The sequence below is a fragment of the Psittacula echo genome (assembly GCF_963264785.1).
Source record: "Psittacula echo genome assembly, chromosome: 23".
Lineage (NCBI taxonomy): Eukaryota > Metazoa > Chordata > Aves > Psittaciformes > Psittacidae > Psittacula > Psittacula echo.
The window spans coordinates 358989-375269 of record NC_137748.1 but is presented as its reverse complement, the minus strand read 5'-3'; the positions used below and the strand labels follow the sequence as shown (position 1 = coordinate 375269).

Genomic DNA, 16281 nt, shown 5'->3' with positions numbered 1-16281 from the left:
CGCAGTGAAGTACATTTCAAATCCACCACAACTTGCCTAAAACGTGGACTGAAAGTGTTAAAAGCTTGATGAATGTCTTAAAGGCAAAAACTTGACAAAAACACGTTTCTGGGCTCTCAAGTGTCCGTGCAGAAGATCAAAAACCTTTTGGTTCAGTCTACAGCACGGGACCAAGCCCAGGACACAGCCCTGCACCCTGCACACCAGGAGCACCCCCTGCTCTGTGCTAGGAGCAGACCAGGGCCCTTGGAGCAACTGGAAAATGGGAAACTGTAAGGAAAATGGGAAAATTGGAGTTTCCTTCCCATTGGCTCAGACCTGGAGAAAGATTCACATGTGCCACCAGAGCCATCTCTATAGAATCCCAGACTGGTTCGGGTTGAAGGGACCTTAAAGCTCCTCCAGCTCCAACCCCTGCCATGGGCAGGGACCCCTTCCACTGGAGCAGCTTGCTCCAAGCCCCTGTGTCCAACCTGGCCTTGAACACTGCCAGGGATGGGGCAGCCACAGCTTCTCTGGGCACCCTGGGCCAGCGCCTCAGCACCCTCACAGGGAAGAGCTTCTGCCTAAGAGCTCAGCTCAGTCTCCCCTCTGGCAGGTTCAAGCCATTCCCCTTGGCCTGTCCCTACAGGCCCTTGTCCCAAGCCCCTCTCCAGCTTTCCTGCAGCCCCTTTAGGCACTGGAGCTGCTCTAAGGTCTCCCCTTCAGGAGCCTTCTCTTCTCCAGGCTGCCCCAGCCCAGCTCTCTCAGCCTGGCTCCAGAGCAGAGCTGCTCCAGCCCTCGCAGCATCTTTGTAGATTCCTCTGGATCTGCTCCAGCAGTTCCATGTCATTCCTGTGCTGAGAACTCTTCTTGGCTGCCACTTTTCATTAATTATTTTCTTTTTTCAGGAATTCAGGACCTGAAGTCAGGTCCTATGAATCATGCACGTGTTAAAAATCTAAGTGCAGACTCATAGGATGACTCTGTTAAAAGGAGAGAGCATTAGAAGTGAGTGGGCTTCTGAGTTTCATGCTTTTCTGCTACACACTGGACTATCCACTTCCATTTAAAGGAAGGGAAAAACTATCTCCCTGTTTCATTCTCATCTCACCAGCACTGCAGGGAGTGGGCAGTATCCAGGCTTGAGGAGAAGGAGGAAGAAACTCAGCCAGTTCCCACAAAATCTCTGTTGTAGGCCCGAGCTTTCTGCTACCTGGCTTTCAGCCAGCCAGAGGGGATGTAACAAGCTTGATCACAATAAAGGTTTTATGATTTGCTTTCTGTCTCCGTTTGCAAGCATGAAATCACCTTGTTCAGCAAACAGGAGCAAAAAGCGTGACTATCTGTACAATCAGCCTATTCCTCCTTCCCTCTCCTCCCTGGGGGAAGTGTGAGCCTTTACGTAACATTGCTGAAGCGTTCTTGAAGCATTCTATCCAAGATGCCAAGGAAGAACAAATTATTTTGGTCACTATAACCTGATTAGAGATGCTGCCCACTCCTACAGCACTCGCAAGAAACAGAAAAACAACAGAAGCTGTTTCACACGGCACCAGCTGATCCTGCACCACGTTCTGTGCTGGTGATTCACTGCTGGACGTGGAGATAGAACCTTTCACCTGCTCACCGTTAGTTCACTGCTATGAGGCACTCAGCTGGCACACAACTGGCACAAAACCCCTCTCCCACCTGCTGTGTTTGGCTCACAAACGGGGCTGTAGAAGAGGAGGGATCAGAGGGCTCGTACCTGGTTCTCATCCTGCACCTCCATGCTGTACTGGGGCCCTGACTGAACCTCCGTGACTTTCTCTCCGAGGAGGAAGCCCAGGCGAGTCATGAGTGTATTTGCTGCCTCATCTACGGATGGAGGGGGTCCCAGCTCCTGCTCAGCGTCACCTAAACAGGAAGAAAAACAAGTTCAGTCATGAATTGTTCAGCTTGGGACTGCTCAGTGCTTTTACCAACACAACACTGCTAAATTCTCCTGCTGCAATGGCAGTATCCTGGTTTTCACAGAATCATGGCATGGTTTGGGTTGGAAGGGACCTTAAAGCTCCTCCAGCTCCAACCCCTGCCACGGGCAGGGACACCTTCCACTAGAGCAGCTTGCTCCAAGCCCCTGTGTCCAACCTGGCCTTGAACACTGCCAGGGATGGGGCAGCCACAGCTTCTCTGGGCACCCTGGGCCAGCGCCTCAGCACCCTCACAGGGAACAGCTTCTGCCTAAGAGCTCAGCTCAGTCTCCCCTCTGGCAGGTTCAAGCCATTCCCCTTGGCCTGTCTCTACAGGCCCTTGTCCCAAGCCCCTCTCCAGGTTTCCTGCAGCCCCTTTAGGCACTGGAGCTGCTCTAAGGTCTTCCCTTCAGGAGCCTTCTCTTCTTTTTCAGGTCATTCATGCTACTCAAGGCTGTTTTAACATTATGGTGTGGTCATTAATTGTAGGTTATGCATTGCTCCAGCTGTCAATACATGCTTACACATGTTATTTCTCCTTTCATTGCTCGCTATATTCCCAGCATCTCCCACGGAAGCAAACCCACCTTGCTTTCCCCACACCAGAGGTACCAGAGCCACTAGGGAACACGATTTCCTGGACCAGCAATGGAAAAGGAAGAGCCTTCCCTCTGCTCTCTCATGTAGAGACTACCTCCAAGTCACTCACAGAGAAACCAAGGCTCCCTGTGCCATTTAGAACACACCCCATGGGCTGCAGTGCAACCAACACGCACCACCAAGGTGTTAACAGCAAAGACCAGGACAGCAAACCCTTGTGTACATCTGCTGTTTCCAGCACACCCCCTGCTACCTGGAAAGCACCACTGAGCAGACACCAAACCGCCTTGTGCAGTCACACCCGTGGCCGTGGTACAAAGCCAAGCCCACCTCCCATCTCCCCGTCAGGTGTGTAAAACAGGTCAAACCCAACACTCCTGAGCATTCTTCCTCCTTTATTCCAGCCACCTGCAGGAAGAGCAGCGAGCAATGCCCCCTGCGAAAAGGCCAGCGCTGTTCCTCGGCATCATTTTGACTTTTACAACAGGAATGTGTGGGGGTGTTTGACTTGCAGCATCCCAAAAGGTCAGTTGGGTTCTGAACATTGAGCTCTTCCCCGCTCCCACCAGCAGCAGTTTAAAGCCTGAAGTCAAGTACTTTCCACATTACACTGAAGCAATCCTGTGCTTAGTGCAGTTGTAGGAGACTAATTAGGATTTGCAATTAGTCTACAGTTAATTATTCATCTCATAATGTGAAATCTGGAAAAGAGCCCATCTCCATTTCCCAGCTCTGGCCTGGTTCGGGGTGCTCTGACACAGCCTAAAGCTACAGCAAAAAGACAATGCTTTAACGATTGCTTTTGGATAACTGAAACCCTCAAAGCACAGATCCTGGGATATGGACAAGAACTTCCCGAAATTCCCACTTAGGTCCATAACGTTCACCTCAAGGAAGCTCAGAGCAGCTTTTCAGTGTCTCACCTGCACTACTGCAAATTCGACCCCCTGGAGCATCTCACACGCAGCCACGTCTGCATCCATAGGCACCATTAACTCTGGGAGATGAGCATCTGGAGAAGTCCTTACCCAGTGACTTCACAGTTATGAAAATGGATTATGCAGTATGATAATAGAAGCTGTCTTTCAATTATTGAATCCCTATTGTACTGCTTCAAACCCCGCTGACGTGAATGCCATAGATTATGAGAGAGACAAATTTAGATGGATGGCCCAATTTTCTCAACTGCTGACCACCCACATCCAATCTGTGGGCATTTACTATCTCCAGGAGTCAAATCCAGAACATACATTTACGTAAAGTGAAAATTACCCACACTCTGACTTCCAAGGTTAGGTTTTTCCCTGAAAAATGTAGACTTTTAGAGTTTCTCCTAGAGACCTGCATCAAGGATACGGCTCTGTTCAGAATTAGCAGAAGTTTCTTATGCATCCCCCATCCTGCTTCCATGATATTAATAATACTCCAACCACACTGCCTTCCTTGGTAGAAAGGAGAAGCTGGATCTATCCCTGCGTTGCCTGGGAATGTGCCTGGATTATGCTGGAGTGGCTTCCTTGGGCTCAGCATTCGGAACCGCTCCCAAACCAACCACAAGAACCTGCTCCTTGGAGGCTGGGTGTGAGCTCGTCCTGAAACCTCCCCTCTTAATCCTACCCCTAGAATATGCGCCAGGGGCATAAAGCTCTTTCACCTGTGAAATAAAGGAAAGGATGAGCTTATCTCAGGTCACTGAGTAAGAACATAGAAGATACAGAGGATTACAACTGCCTCCTTTGATAACTGCCCTAATTCACCTGCAAGACACTGCTCACAGCACAAGGGATCAACAGCAGCAACCTAAGCTGCTCGAGACTGTCCCAGTTCACATAGAACCATCAATTCCTTTATTATACTGTGGCTTTCAGAGTACAGATAACTTTGAACTTCAGCAAAGCACTACTGGACTGGATCAGTCCCTCTTTTGGTTATAGGTTTTTAAAAGTAAGTGCAGGCATTTAATTGAGTGTCAAAGAAGAGAAAGCACAGCTCTGAGATGCCTGTGAATGGGTATTATGGAAAGAAGCTGGAACTTGCCTTTCAAGGTTGACAATAACTACTTATATGATTATTATTATATTATATTATTGTATATAATATATAATTATACTATATAATATATAATATAATATATTATATTAATATTATAATTATATTATATATAATATAATATATAATTATATTATATATAATTATAATATAATATTATAAATAATATTATATTATATTATTGACAATAACTAACTACTACTCTAATACTACAAGTTCAATGGAAGGACATCACTGGGTTTCTGCTCCCTTGCCATGTGTGCTACCCAGTTGAGGCTGCAGCCAAGTGTTACACACACGTCAGCACACTCTGTTCCCCCAATCCCACGAGGGAAATTCAAGCCCCCGCTGATAACAGAACTGACCCGAGGTATTTTTAGGTATTCTGACAGCATCACAGCTCAAACACACCTCCTACAGTCACCCCAAGTAAGTGACCTCCAGTACAGCCATAGACCCCAACAAGCTGCCCAGCCACACACATGCAATGAAGTCAATCAGTAGACCCAGACACAGATCCATCAGGTCCTGCTGCATTTGCTGTATGAGCTCATGCACTTGTGCGTCAACATTGGGTAATACTAAAAAGTGGATCAAAACGTGCCAGGGATTCTAAATCAGAAGAAGAACCTGCTTAACCCCCTGACTTACTGCATGTGCACGAGTAGTCCAAGGAGTTCTAGAGATGGTGTCACTTTATGTGCCTTCATGTTCAGCTGAAAGCTTATGTTTTCCTATATACACACAGGGAAAGGCGTCTTGGAGCTGGTGTAGGTGAACCAGATCTACCTAGCACCCCCTGGGTCTCCTGCTTGCTCCCCAGTGGCCCTCAGACCACCTAATGTGCATGTTCATGCCAGCTGACATCTTCAGTAAGCTGGTTCAGTAGTTTAAGTCTTGTTTAGTTTTCCATTAATCACAGAATCCCAGGTTGGGAGGGACCTCAGGCATCATCCAACCTTTGCAGGCAAAGCATGACCTACAGTAGATGGTCCAGCTCCCTGTCCAGCCCAATCTTAAAGGTGTCCAGTCTTGGGGAATCCACCACTTCCCTGGGGAGATGATTCCAGTGGCTGTTTTTTCTCATTGGGAAAAGTTTTCCTTTCGTTTCCAGTTGGAATCCCCCCAGGAGTAACCTGTGTCCATCACGCCTCATCTTTTCCATGTGGCTCCTTGAACAAAGGGGATCTCCATCTTCTTTACAGCCACCCTTTAAATACTGGAACATTGGAAGTGAGAGGTCTTTAATGCTAAGCGCTGTTGCAGTGTTCCAGCGTTGCCAGAGAAACTTTTCCCCCCTTGGAATCTGTTGTGTTGAATTTCCAGGCAGATGCTCCAAACCTGGAGTCATCATTTCAGTGCTGAAGTCAGAGGCAAAACCAAAAGAGATTTACTAGATGTCTGCCACTAGTCCAAGCACTTTAATGTCACAGATGCACACACACACTGCACTGAATTCCTTATTTCTAATACCATAAATAAAAAGCCATGAACTGCTCCAAGATGGCTTGGTCTCAACAGTTGTAGCTTGGTTGGAAGGAAAGGGGATTTATCCAATAGTGCAGGGATTATTCTTTATGTTTTCATCACAGAAATGTAAGCAACCAGCCTCCCTTTGCACTGCAAAGCCAAACGAACTCAAAAAGAAGCCATTGAGATTCCTTTGTGGTGAGCTATACATGAATTGGATGGATCTTCTATAAAGGGAAAGAAGAATAATACTCAAGAGACCGCATGAAATATGCAACTGAATTTTAGGTAGGGTCCCCTAAAAGCTACACTAGAAGATACTCCTTGCTTTTAATCCTCAAAGTTGAGAAGAGACAGCTAAATGCAGCGTTGTATGAAAAGCTCCTACAGGGATGAGAAGCAGTTTGTGCATTTCGATTGAACTACTGCATGCGTTTAGGCTCTCTGTCACGTTTGCCTCCCAGAGCAGAAGAATCCTGGATCATGGAACGGTTTGGGCTGGAAGGGAACTTCAAGATCATCCAGTTCCACCCCCTGGATTGGGCTGGGATTTTCTGCAGGCCCCCTTTAGAACTGCCACTTTAACTCCTATATAAAGGTCAGAGCAGGAAGGAAAAACCCAACAGCGGTGATCCAGGAGTTGGGACAGGTCTGAAACCCTCTCTAGCACTACCCTGTCTGTGCTACCCTGCTCCCTCAGAGCAGCAAGAAAGCCTGGGATGTCTCTCCAGCTTTCTCCACGCATTTTCCATTCCCAGGTTATTTTCCCAGCTCTGGAGGGTCAGTGGCTCCTGCAGCCCATCAATACTGCCCACAAGAGCTGTTATCGATGAGACTGTGCCCAAGGCTGAACGTGCACATCACCCCCTCCCTGTGCCCCCAGTCTGGCTGACCCACAGAACGACTGGTGCTCCCGTGAGCTCTGCTCCCAGCTCAGTGCTCCCTGTCTGCTCTGCCAGCACTGCTCAGAGAACCACAGAGTGGCCTGGGTTGGATGCTGGGAACAGTCAGAATGCTGCTGAGTGGAGAGGAACAAGGAGAAGCAAAGCTCACAGAATCACAGAATGCTTTGGGCTGGAAGGGACCTTAAAGCTCATCCAGTCCCAACCCCTGCCACAGGCAGGGACCCCTTCCACTGGAGTAGCTTGCTCCAAGCGCCCGTGTCCAACCTAGCCTTGAACACTGCCAGGGATGGGGTCCTTTCCAACCCAAACCAGTCTGGGATTCTGTGCTTCCATGAGTTTTGCAGATCCTGGCAGCTCCCTCTTCCATAAACCCTTTGTATTTCTGAAGGAGTGAACTCCAACACCTCAGTTAACGCCATCCGCAGTAGGACGGAGCTCATAAATGCGCATGAACATTCACAGCATTTCCTTGAGAACCAAACACACCATTTTATGAGCACAGTTAGAAGGCTTGCCCTTTTCAAGAAGCCTTCGAAGCCTGCACTGTTTTGGAACAACACCATTCTAAAATACCATTTCTTTCCCATCCTTTCAGTCCCTGTAATGAAATGGGCCACCTATTCCAGCTGTCACTGCTTCCACGCCAAGGAAGTTTCTGTATGATTTACCTGGTAACTCTGTGAGTTGTTTGATAGCTTCCATCATCTCATCTTGCAGAAAAATGGTGCAGGGTACTATCCTTCCGAGACACTAAGAGTGCATCTGCTCCAGAGAGTATGTTTGATTTCATGGTTACATTTCTAAACCATCTGAAATCTGTTTCAGATGAAGAACTGGGGAAAGGCTCACTTCGAGGCACCCATCACACAATTAGCCTCAATGTAAAACTCATTTACCTTATAAAAGCCTCAAAAACATCTTCAATTAGCAAAGAAAAAACACCCGAATAGTCCTATGTGAAGAGTGAGAACCTCTGGAGCACCAGAAAGCAATGAACTTAATGATGCCATTGATGATTTTGATCTTCAATTACAGAACTGCAGAGTTCTATCTAACAGCTTCCCTCTCTCCATGTGACCTGGTGCTGTCCCGTTATTATGTACACCTAATTGGAATTGTCCTGGATACCCTCGAGCTCCATTTGGACCATTTCTGCACATCCCCAAATCTCAGAATTCAGGGAAGATTTTCTCCATCAGCCTTGTTTCTATCAAGAAGAGGTTTTTAAAACTTCAACCCCATACACACTGCTTTAAAGGTCGGGTTTTGCTCTGCAGATACTCAGATTAAAGAAGAGCAGTGGAACATGGTCCCATCAACTTCAATCACACCACAAGCACATGGCCAAGGAAATACATTCTTCTCTTGTATGGGTACCAAAGCTCTCCAGCTCACCAAAGCCCCAACACTCGGCCCTGGAGGTGTTCAAACCTGTGCCCTGGGTAGCTCTGTTTGCTTTAGTGCCTGTTGCTGCTCCAATCACTTCTACAAGAGACCGCAGAATTCCCCACTGTGAATTCCATAAAGTCAGTCTCTTGCCTAAGTTCCATGGACAAAGCCATTCTCCTCTGCTCTCCATTTAAATGCTGTTTCCTCACTCATCCTGCCTTTGCTGGGATGTCCTTTAATATTGCCTGCAGTAGATGGTCAAAAAGACAGTTATTTTTTCACCAGAAACCATACTGAGATAGGCAATAGATAGGCAGAGATAGGCAGGAAATGTAATTCCAGCCCTATCATCAAACCTAATTCAATGCATTTTTATGTTCTAGAATTAACTCCCCCGCTGCATGCACATCTGGGGATGGATTTTCCTGGATTCCATCTCCCATTCAAGTACCGAAACAAAGGGAATGGGGGACATGAGAGGACACCCAGTGTACTGATGACAATTATCCTAAATCTTAGCCTGGGAATGTGGGATGCTTCCTAAAAGCAGGATTACATCACCTGATCATAACCACGAGCCTGTGTTCCCAGCTCTGAGCACAAAACCTCCCTTCAAACCCTGACCAAGCAAAGGCCAGGACACTTAAATAAAGCTGTTTGGGATTTATTGTTTAGCTCTTGGAACTGACCTTTTCTTCCAGCCAGGTTTGGGGATGGGATCTTACACTGATTGATGCAGATGGGGTTTTAGTCTGATTCACAATCATAAAAGCACAAATCCTCCCTTCAAATGCTATCAGTTCGCTAAAATCTGTGCAAAACACTTAAGGAGTATTTTCAGTGCAGCAAATTCACTTCAAGCCCTCTCCCATTGCCTCCCTTCAGTATTTTCCACACCATAAACCCGATTTGGGTCTCACACAACACATCATGACTGATAAGAACAGAGAAGAAAACAAAAGCCACAGCTGACTCCTCTCTGCCATCAGGCACATTTAGGACCAAGTTTTTTATATATATATGTATATATACTATGAATATATATATGCGTGTGTGTGTAGTATTTCCCCCATTGTGTAAGATCAATTTAGGATACTCATTTCCATCCTCAGCAGCTGCAACAGTGGCAGAGGCTGCTGAGAAGGCTTTTTTCATCCATTCCAAGGCAGAAACCAGCCACAAATTCAGCATTTTAAGGGAGAAAAGGGAAGGGGATTTTTGCAAGTACCTTTTCTTCTCCCAGGACAGCTCTGCCAGGTCAGAACACAACTGGCATTTAATAGGACATACCTTCAGAAAAGCAAATAATGACATTTTACTGTAGCCTTTGACCGCTATTAAATGGAAGGTCATGGGTTTATAACTTGAGCAGGACAACAGCGGCATAAAGGCCTTGTCTTTACAAGATCCGATGTAACAGCACATTCCCAGAATAAATGTTATTAATAGCAAACCAGACTAAATTATGACCTTCACTTGTACAACACTGACAGCAACCTTTAAAACCTACTAGCATTATATCACAGAATCATAGACTCCCTGAGTGGTTCAGGTTGGAAGGGACCTCAAACTTCATGCAGCTCCAACCCCTGCCACGAGCAGGGACACCTTCCACTGGAGCAGCTTGCTCCAAGCCCCTGTGTCCAACCTAGCCTTGAACACTGCCAGGGATGGGGCAGCCACAGCTTCTCTGGGCACCCTGGGCCAGCGCCTCAGCACCCTCATAGGGAACAGATTCCAGGGAGAGACAGGAATGCAGAAGGAAGCCAGGGAACACCACAGTGCCCAACACGCTTCTCCAGGGATGCTCTGCTGGGGAGCAAAGAGCAGCACGAGTGACCTGCTCCACGCGCAGCGGGACAACATCCCTGGAGGGATGGGGACTCCCCATGGGAACACAGAGCAGAGCCAGTGAGGACTCAACTCGGAGACAGCACACAGGGCTGTCTGAAAGGAAGGGTGCTGCAGCCTCAGACCCAACACAACCATTCTGTGCCCAGCAAGAAGTTAGAGGGATCTGAGGATAGGGTGGTACAAGGAACGCTTCCCAGCAAGGCTGTGCCTCCCAGCTGGCAGCAAGCCAAGGTTTCCGTGTTTGGATTCAGAGTGATTGTTTTCCAAGCGATGAGGAGTCAAGTAATTAGTGCCATAAAATGTCAAACCCTCTGCTTAATGAAGGTGCAGGGGTTACAAGCAGACTGATCTCCTGTCTTCAGTGTGCAAGTGGAGCTGTGCTGCCCTGCAGAAAGGAACAGACGGGGTCGGGGGACACCCAGAAGCACAACAAATGACAGCAAAGGGAGCAACATTCACCCTGGGTATGAATAAAGAAGTCCCTGTTCTGCAGCCCTGGGGAGGGTTAGGAAGTCAAGGCAACTGGTAAGAGAGTGGAAGTAATGGTGGGGCTTTCAGAGCACCGCATATTTTCCCTCAGGAGAAGCTCTCCTTAGCATCACTGAAGTTCAAGTTCTTTTTGTGTAGGACCAAATAAAAGCCCCAACCATCCCTTGGCCCCATGGAGGCATTAAGACATGGGAACCAGTTCTTCCCAAACACAAGCACCCCTCCTTCTATTGTTAGAGCTGGTAAAGCTAACACTGAGGTTTCTGCCTCCATAGGGAGCTGAAACCAAACAACAAGATTGCAAAACACTGCAGGGAAACCAGAAACGGAATTACTGACCATTTCCTTTAGACTGTAAAGCATTCGGGAATACACATCTGAGCCAGAAGGAAAAAGGGAAAACTGACTGGCACAACTGCATCCCTGCCCACGGCACGGAAGCTGAAAGTAGATGACACTAAGGTGCTTTCCATACCAAACCATTCTATGATTTCATGATGCCAAAGAACTCCAGGAACCATCACACCCTCCCTTCTTGCCTCACTTCACATCCCAGTACTTCCACTTAGGACAAAGGCCAACTTCAACTTGAACTCAGCCTAAAGGACTCCTGAAGAAATCAACAGCTCCAGGAGCTAAGAAGGAAGATAAGGTTTGGGTAAAGCCATCAGCAGCACTGCACGCAGGAGCCCAATGGGCAGGTCAGGATGGGCATTGCCTGGGACCCTGGGTATGGGCAGCCCACACCAAACATGAGCTGAAGCACAGTAAGTTCCTCCTGTCAAGTGCTGAGGACAAACAGGATTAGCACAGGATGAACACCACTAAAATGATTGCCCAAACCTTATCTGACAGGTCATTGGGATTACTGAACAGTCTTTTCTCCCAAAGAAAGGTAAATCTGGGGACAAGGATTTACTTTTGCCTGGCATTTATCGCTCTGAAAGGTGAGTGCAGCCCCAGTCCTCCTGTGACACTGAGAAACACCAGAGTCCTGAGCACCAGCTGAGCTGGGAGATCAAAAGGAACATTATAGCAGTTCAGTCAGCAATAAACTGAGATCCTGATGGTGAAGGATTTCAGTAGGAAGACACTGGCAGTGGCTGCCTTTGATGACAAAGCGTAATAAATAGTCCAAAAGAAATGAAGCAGAAGGCAAGCACGGAGACAGATTTGTTACCTACAGAGGGGAAAAATCCATTCCAGCTCTTCCATATGAATGATTTCTTGGCCTGAAACAGGATACTTGGTACTTTGCACAATACTGCAGGTTAGAGCTAAATCACTGCCCTGTTTCCTAAGTGAGAACTGAAGCTCCTTCGCACTGAAATTCCAGGCAAGTTACCGGTCATTAGGAAGTCCAGCGACTGTGGTATTGGAATTATACAATCCCAGAGTGGTTTGGGCTGGAAAGGGCCTTAAAGCTCCTCCAGCTCCAACCCCTGCCACGGGCAGGGACCCCTTCCACTGGAGCAGCTTGCTCCAAGCCCCTGTGTCCAACCTGGCCTTGAACACTGCCAGGGATGGGGCAGCCACAGCTTCTCTGGGCACCCTGTGCCGGCGCCTCAGCACCCTCCCAGGGAAGAGCTTCTGCCTTGTATCTAACCTGAATCTCCCTTGTTCAAGCTTTGGATGGTTGATCCAGGTATTTATTCCGGAACTCTTTCCATCTCTCAACCAGGCAGAAGAAGCCAACACGGTCCTCCCAAGAGGAGGGCAGGAAAAGTCAATTGCTTCCATAGCAACAGACACACCAAATGAACAGGAGTCTCTCCTGCAATCACGGCTGATCCCAACGATTTCCCATTCCCTTCAGGTCAGTGGGCTTCACAATGCTGGGCCAGTCACAAGATTCAGCAGTAAAACCATTTGTCAGGCCATGGTTGGCCTGATTATTCCCTTGCTTTCCTCCCAGCTCATCACTGTCCACTATGACAGAGCCTGCTGGCTCGATCTGTTTGGCTCATTGCCTGTATTTTCACCATGAAAAAGCAGAGCATGATGCTGATTCATTCATTCCCTCGGAAAGGGCTTTTTCTAACACCTGAGATGTGTTTTGCTGTGTTTAAGTGTCTGGTATGAGTAAAATGAAAGATACACGTTTTACATGATGAAAAGAAAGCAGCAGCAGCAAGGAGATGTCAACCTCAACGATCCTTTAAGCAAAGGAAGAGAAAAAGGAGCCATGAGATGCCCATAAATACCACTGCGACGGTCAATCACTGTCTCTGCTGGGGAACCAAACTCGATTAGGGATGGAAAGAGCTGCCAGCCTAATGGGTATCAAGCAAACATCCCCAGATCAGACGTTTAAGATTTGTGTCCCCAAATTTCTGAAGAAGGATTTAATCAAATGAAAAGATAATGTCAGAGCATACTCAGCCTTTGAAACATCACAACAAGGTAATAAATCACACAAAATGCAACTGCAAACATTGATCCGAGACAAACAGCATTCCCTGAAAGCACCATCCATCTCAGACTGCTTCCAATCGGTTTCCTGAGCACGGACAAGTCTGAACATGTCGTGGCTCCCATGCTAAAACCAAAAAGCAGTTCAAAGGAGGATGCCGTCGTGATACAAAACCAAGCAGACCCAAGAAGCCAGGGCACCATTCACTCCATGAGCAGTGCCACCAGGCAGCAGGAGGGAGGTTTTGATGTGCCTTTGTCAGACAGTGCTGGAGGGATTGGAGCAGAGACAGCGAGGAAGACTGATCAAAATCCATCCAGACCCCCTTTATGAAGCCCTCACTAAGCCAAGAAAACAAGGGACAACTCCCTTCTCTGCCATAGACATTCCAAGTCAAAAAGGGCTTGACTGAACTGACCACTGCAATCACTAAAACTTCTACAGAAACAGAATTCTGATAGAAATGGTTTCTGAATGGCACAAACCAGCTTTTTTCTCATAGAATCACAGAATGGTTTGTGTTGGAAAGGACCTTAACATCATCCAGTTTGAAACCCCTGCCATGGGCAGGGACACCTCCCACTAGACCATGTCACCCAAGGCTCTGTCCAACCTGGCCTTGAACACTGCCAGGGATGGCATTCACAGCTTCCCTGGGCAACCCATTCCAGTGCCTCAGCACCCTCACAGGGAAGAGCTTCTGCCTTAGATCCAACCTGAACTTCCCCTGTTTCAGTTTGAACCCATCACCCCTTGTCCTATCGCTCCAGTCCCTGATGAAGAGCCCCTTCTGCAGCATCCTTGTAGCCCCCTTCAGACACTGGGAGCTGCTCTGAGGTCTCCACGCAGCTTCTCTTCTCCAGGCTGAACAGTCCCAGTGTTCATACGGGAGGTGCTCCAACCCCTGACCATCCTCATGGTCCTCCTCTGGACTTGCTCTAACAAAGTCATCGTCTTACACGCAACAACTATAAAACATAGGCTCAGTTCTGCTTTCACTTAAGTACATTAAATTCACCTCACAGAATGCAATGGCTGCCTTTGGCAAAACAAGGGACAGAATTCCATTGATGATTTTTTACCCAACTCTAACACTTTGCTGTGTCCCTGCTATTGGAACATCCCTCCAAAGATACCAGCACCAAGTTCTTCTTTCTCCTTCCTCCCACCTTGTCTGTGAATGCATCCTGCAAGACATCAGAAGGCAGAATTCCTGGGAGCAGCACAGAGGCCACAAGGTGGTTGCTCAGGAAACCACGTCCCTGGAATGCGCTGAAATCTGCCCAGAGCCTTAAAATAAACGTTTTTAGCATGGAGCAAAAATCTCATCTCCAGGCATCTCAAACCGAAAGCATCATTTCTATATGCACAGTGGATAACGTTCTCTGCTCTTTGCTATTTAGTGTTTTAAACTGCCTTTAAGTAAATAATTCATTACATGACTTGTCAAGGATCACTTTACAAACCTCTCCACCTCCACTCAATTGTGAGGCTCCAGCATATCTTCTACCTTTTTTCCTTCTTTCAACTCCTATCATCCCTCCTGGAGACACTTGGGATCTAACACTGTGTGCTAACATCCTTCACAGGATGCACACCTTTTAGCAGATGGCTAAAAGGAGCCTAACAGTGCAGAAAGGAGCTTTATTTCCTTGGAAAACTGACTGTGCCTTCAGGCTTTCCTGCAGTCCAGGGAAGGACTCAGCACCTCTTCCTCCACCTTCCCATCAGGAGCTGGATGCTGCACCCAGACTCAAGGTCCTTTGGTCCCTATGACTTGCCCAGGTCTTTGTTCTTTCTTCTATACATAAAAAGCCTTTCTGAGCCACTGAGCTCTTTCTGAGGTCTCATCTCCTCATGTTAAATGCTAACTGGTTAACATGTTAACTGGTTCCTACAGCTGACTGTTGGGGTTTAACCTCAACCAGCAATTGAGCACTGAGCGCCTTGCTCACCCCAGTGGGATGAGGAGAATCACAGAATCCTACCATAGAATCCCAGACTGGTTTGGGTTGGAAGGGACCTTAAAGCTCATCCAGCTCCAACCCCTGCCACGGGCAGGGACACCTTCCACTGGAGCAGCTTGCTCCAAGCCCCTGTGTCCAACCTGGCCTTGAACACTGCCAGGGATGGGGCAGCCACAGCTTCTCTGGGCACCCTGTGCCAGCGCCTCAGCACCCTCACAGGGTAGAAGGGAGCTGCTGCAGCACTGGAAGAAGAAATCTGTGTGTGCCATAAGCTTCCTTCTGTGAACAGTCTCAGAAACCCTTTCCCAAAGGATTCCTCCATTCCCTCTTTACCTGCCTGTCCCACACAGCTAACATGAACACTGCTCTTCAGAAGCTCCATCTCAAACATCAGCTTCCCAGCTAAGACAGGTCCAAGTCCGAGCTGCTCACTAGTGTGTGCTGTGACAAATCTGTTGCTCTCACTTCCTTCCCTTCCTTAATAACACTTCAAGGCAGCACAGAGATCCACTCTTCCTTTCAGATCACTGCATTATCAGCAAGAGAAGGAGATCAAAAAGCTAAAAAGAAAGAAGTAATAATTGTAGATCCCATTGTCAGAGCCGGCTCCTGGGCTTGGCAGGCATCCTGCCCATCAGAACAGCCTGGCAAGTGGAGCTGGGGCAGGGGGGGGAGACACACGTGCGAGCACGCCTGCAAGGACTGGGCCTGTGGAACTGATGCTTTTTAAGCCAAATTTACAATTCAATTATAATTCTCTGTGGATGCAATCATAATGAGTTTATAATTATTAACAATTACAAACATGACAGCAGAAGCTCTTTAGTTCGAAGAAGAAAGGGCTGCAACAGCAAAATTTGAATTGTAATTCATGATGATTGAAAAAGAAGGAGCACTTTTCACAGCAGCTCTGGCCTCAAAGGAGGCATTTCCAAGCACAGGGACTGGCTGTTATTTTTCCTAAGACAACTCCTCTTTCAAACACAATACATTAAAGAAAGAAAGAAAGCCCGCATTCAAAATCTGGACAACAATTAATTCCTCCAATTGTGAATCCTCTATAAGCATCCAGAGAAAGAAACAGCAGCCTCATTTCAGTGAATTACTTATCAATACGACCTCTTCTGCAGCACCTACACATTAAAGAGGCAGATTCCAACCCAAACCATTCTATGGTTTTATGTCACATATTTACATGCCATTTCCAAACA

At 47.4% G+C, this 16281-nt stretch overlaps 1 protein-coding gene across 3 annotated transcripts in view; it reads right to left on the bottom strand.

Moving 5' to 3' along the window:
* TANC2 (tetratricopeptide repeat, ankyrin repeat and coiled-coil containing 2) overlaps positions 1 to 16281 on the bottom strand; it is a gene marked incomplete at both ends in the record, with an annotated part of 174883 nt that overhangs the window by 90996 nt on the left and 67606 nt on the right. For all 3 annotated transcript variants that reach the window (XM_080633693.1, XM_080633694.1, XM_080633695.1), the window contains one exon: positions 1730 to 1878. In XM_080633693.1, coding sequence (XP_080489819.1) covers positions 1730 to 1878 — 149 coding nt within the window. The remainder of the gene's footprint in view (positions 1 to 1729; positions 1879 to 16281) is intronic.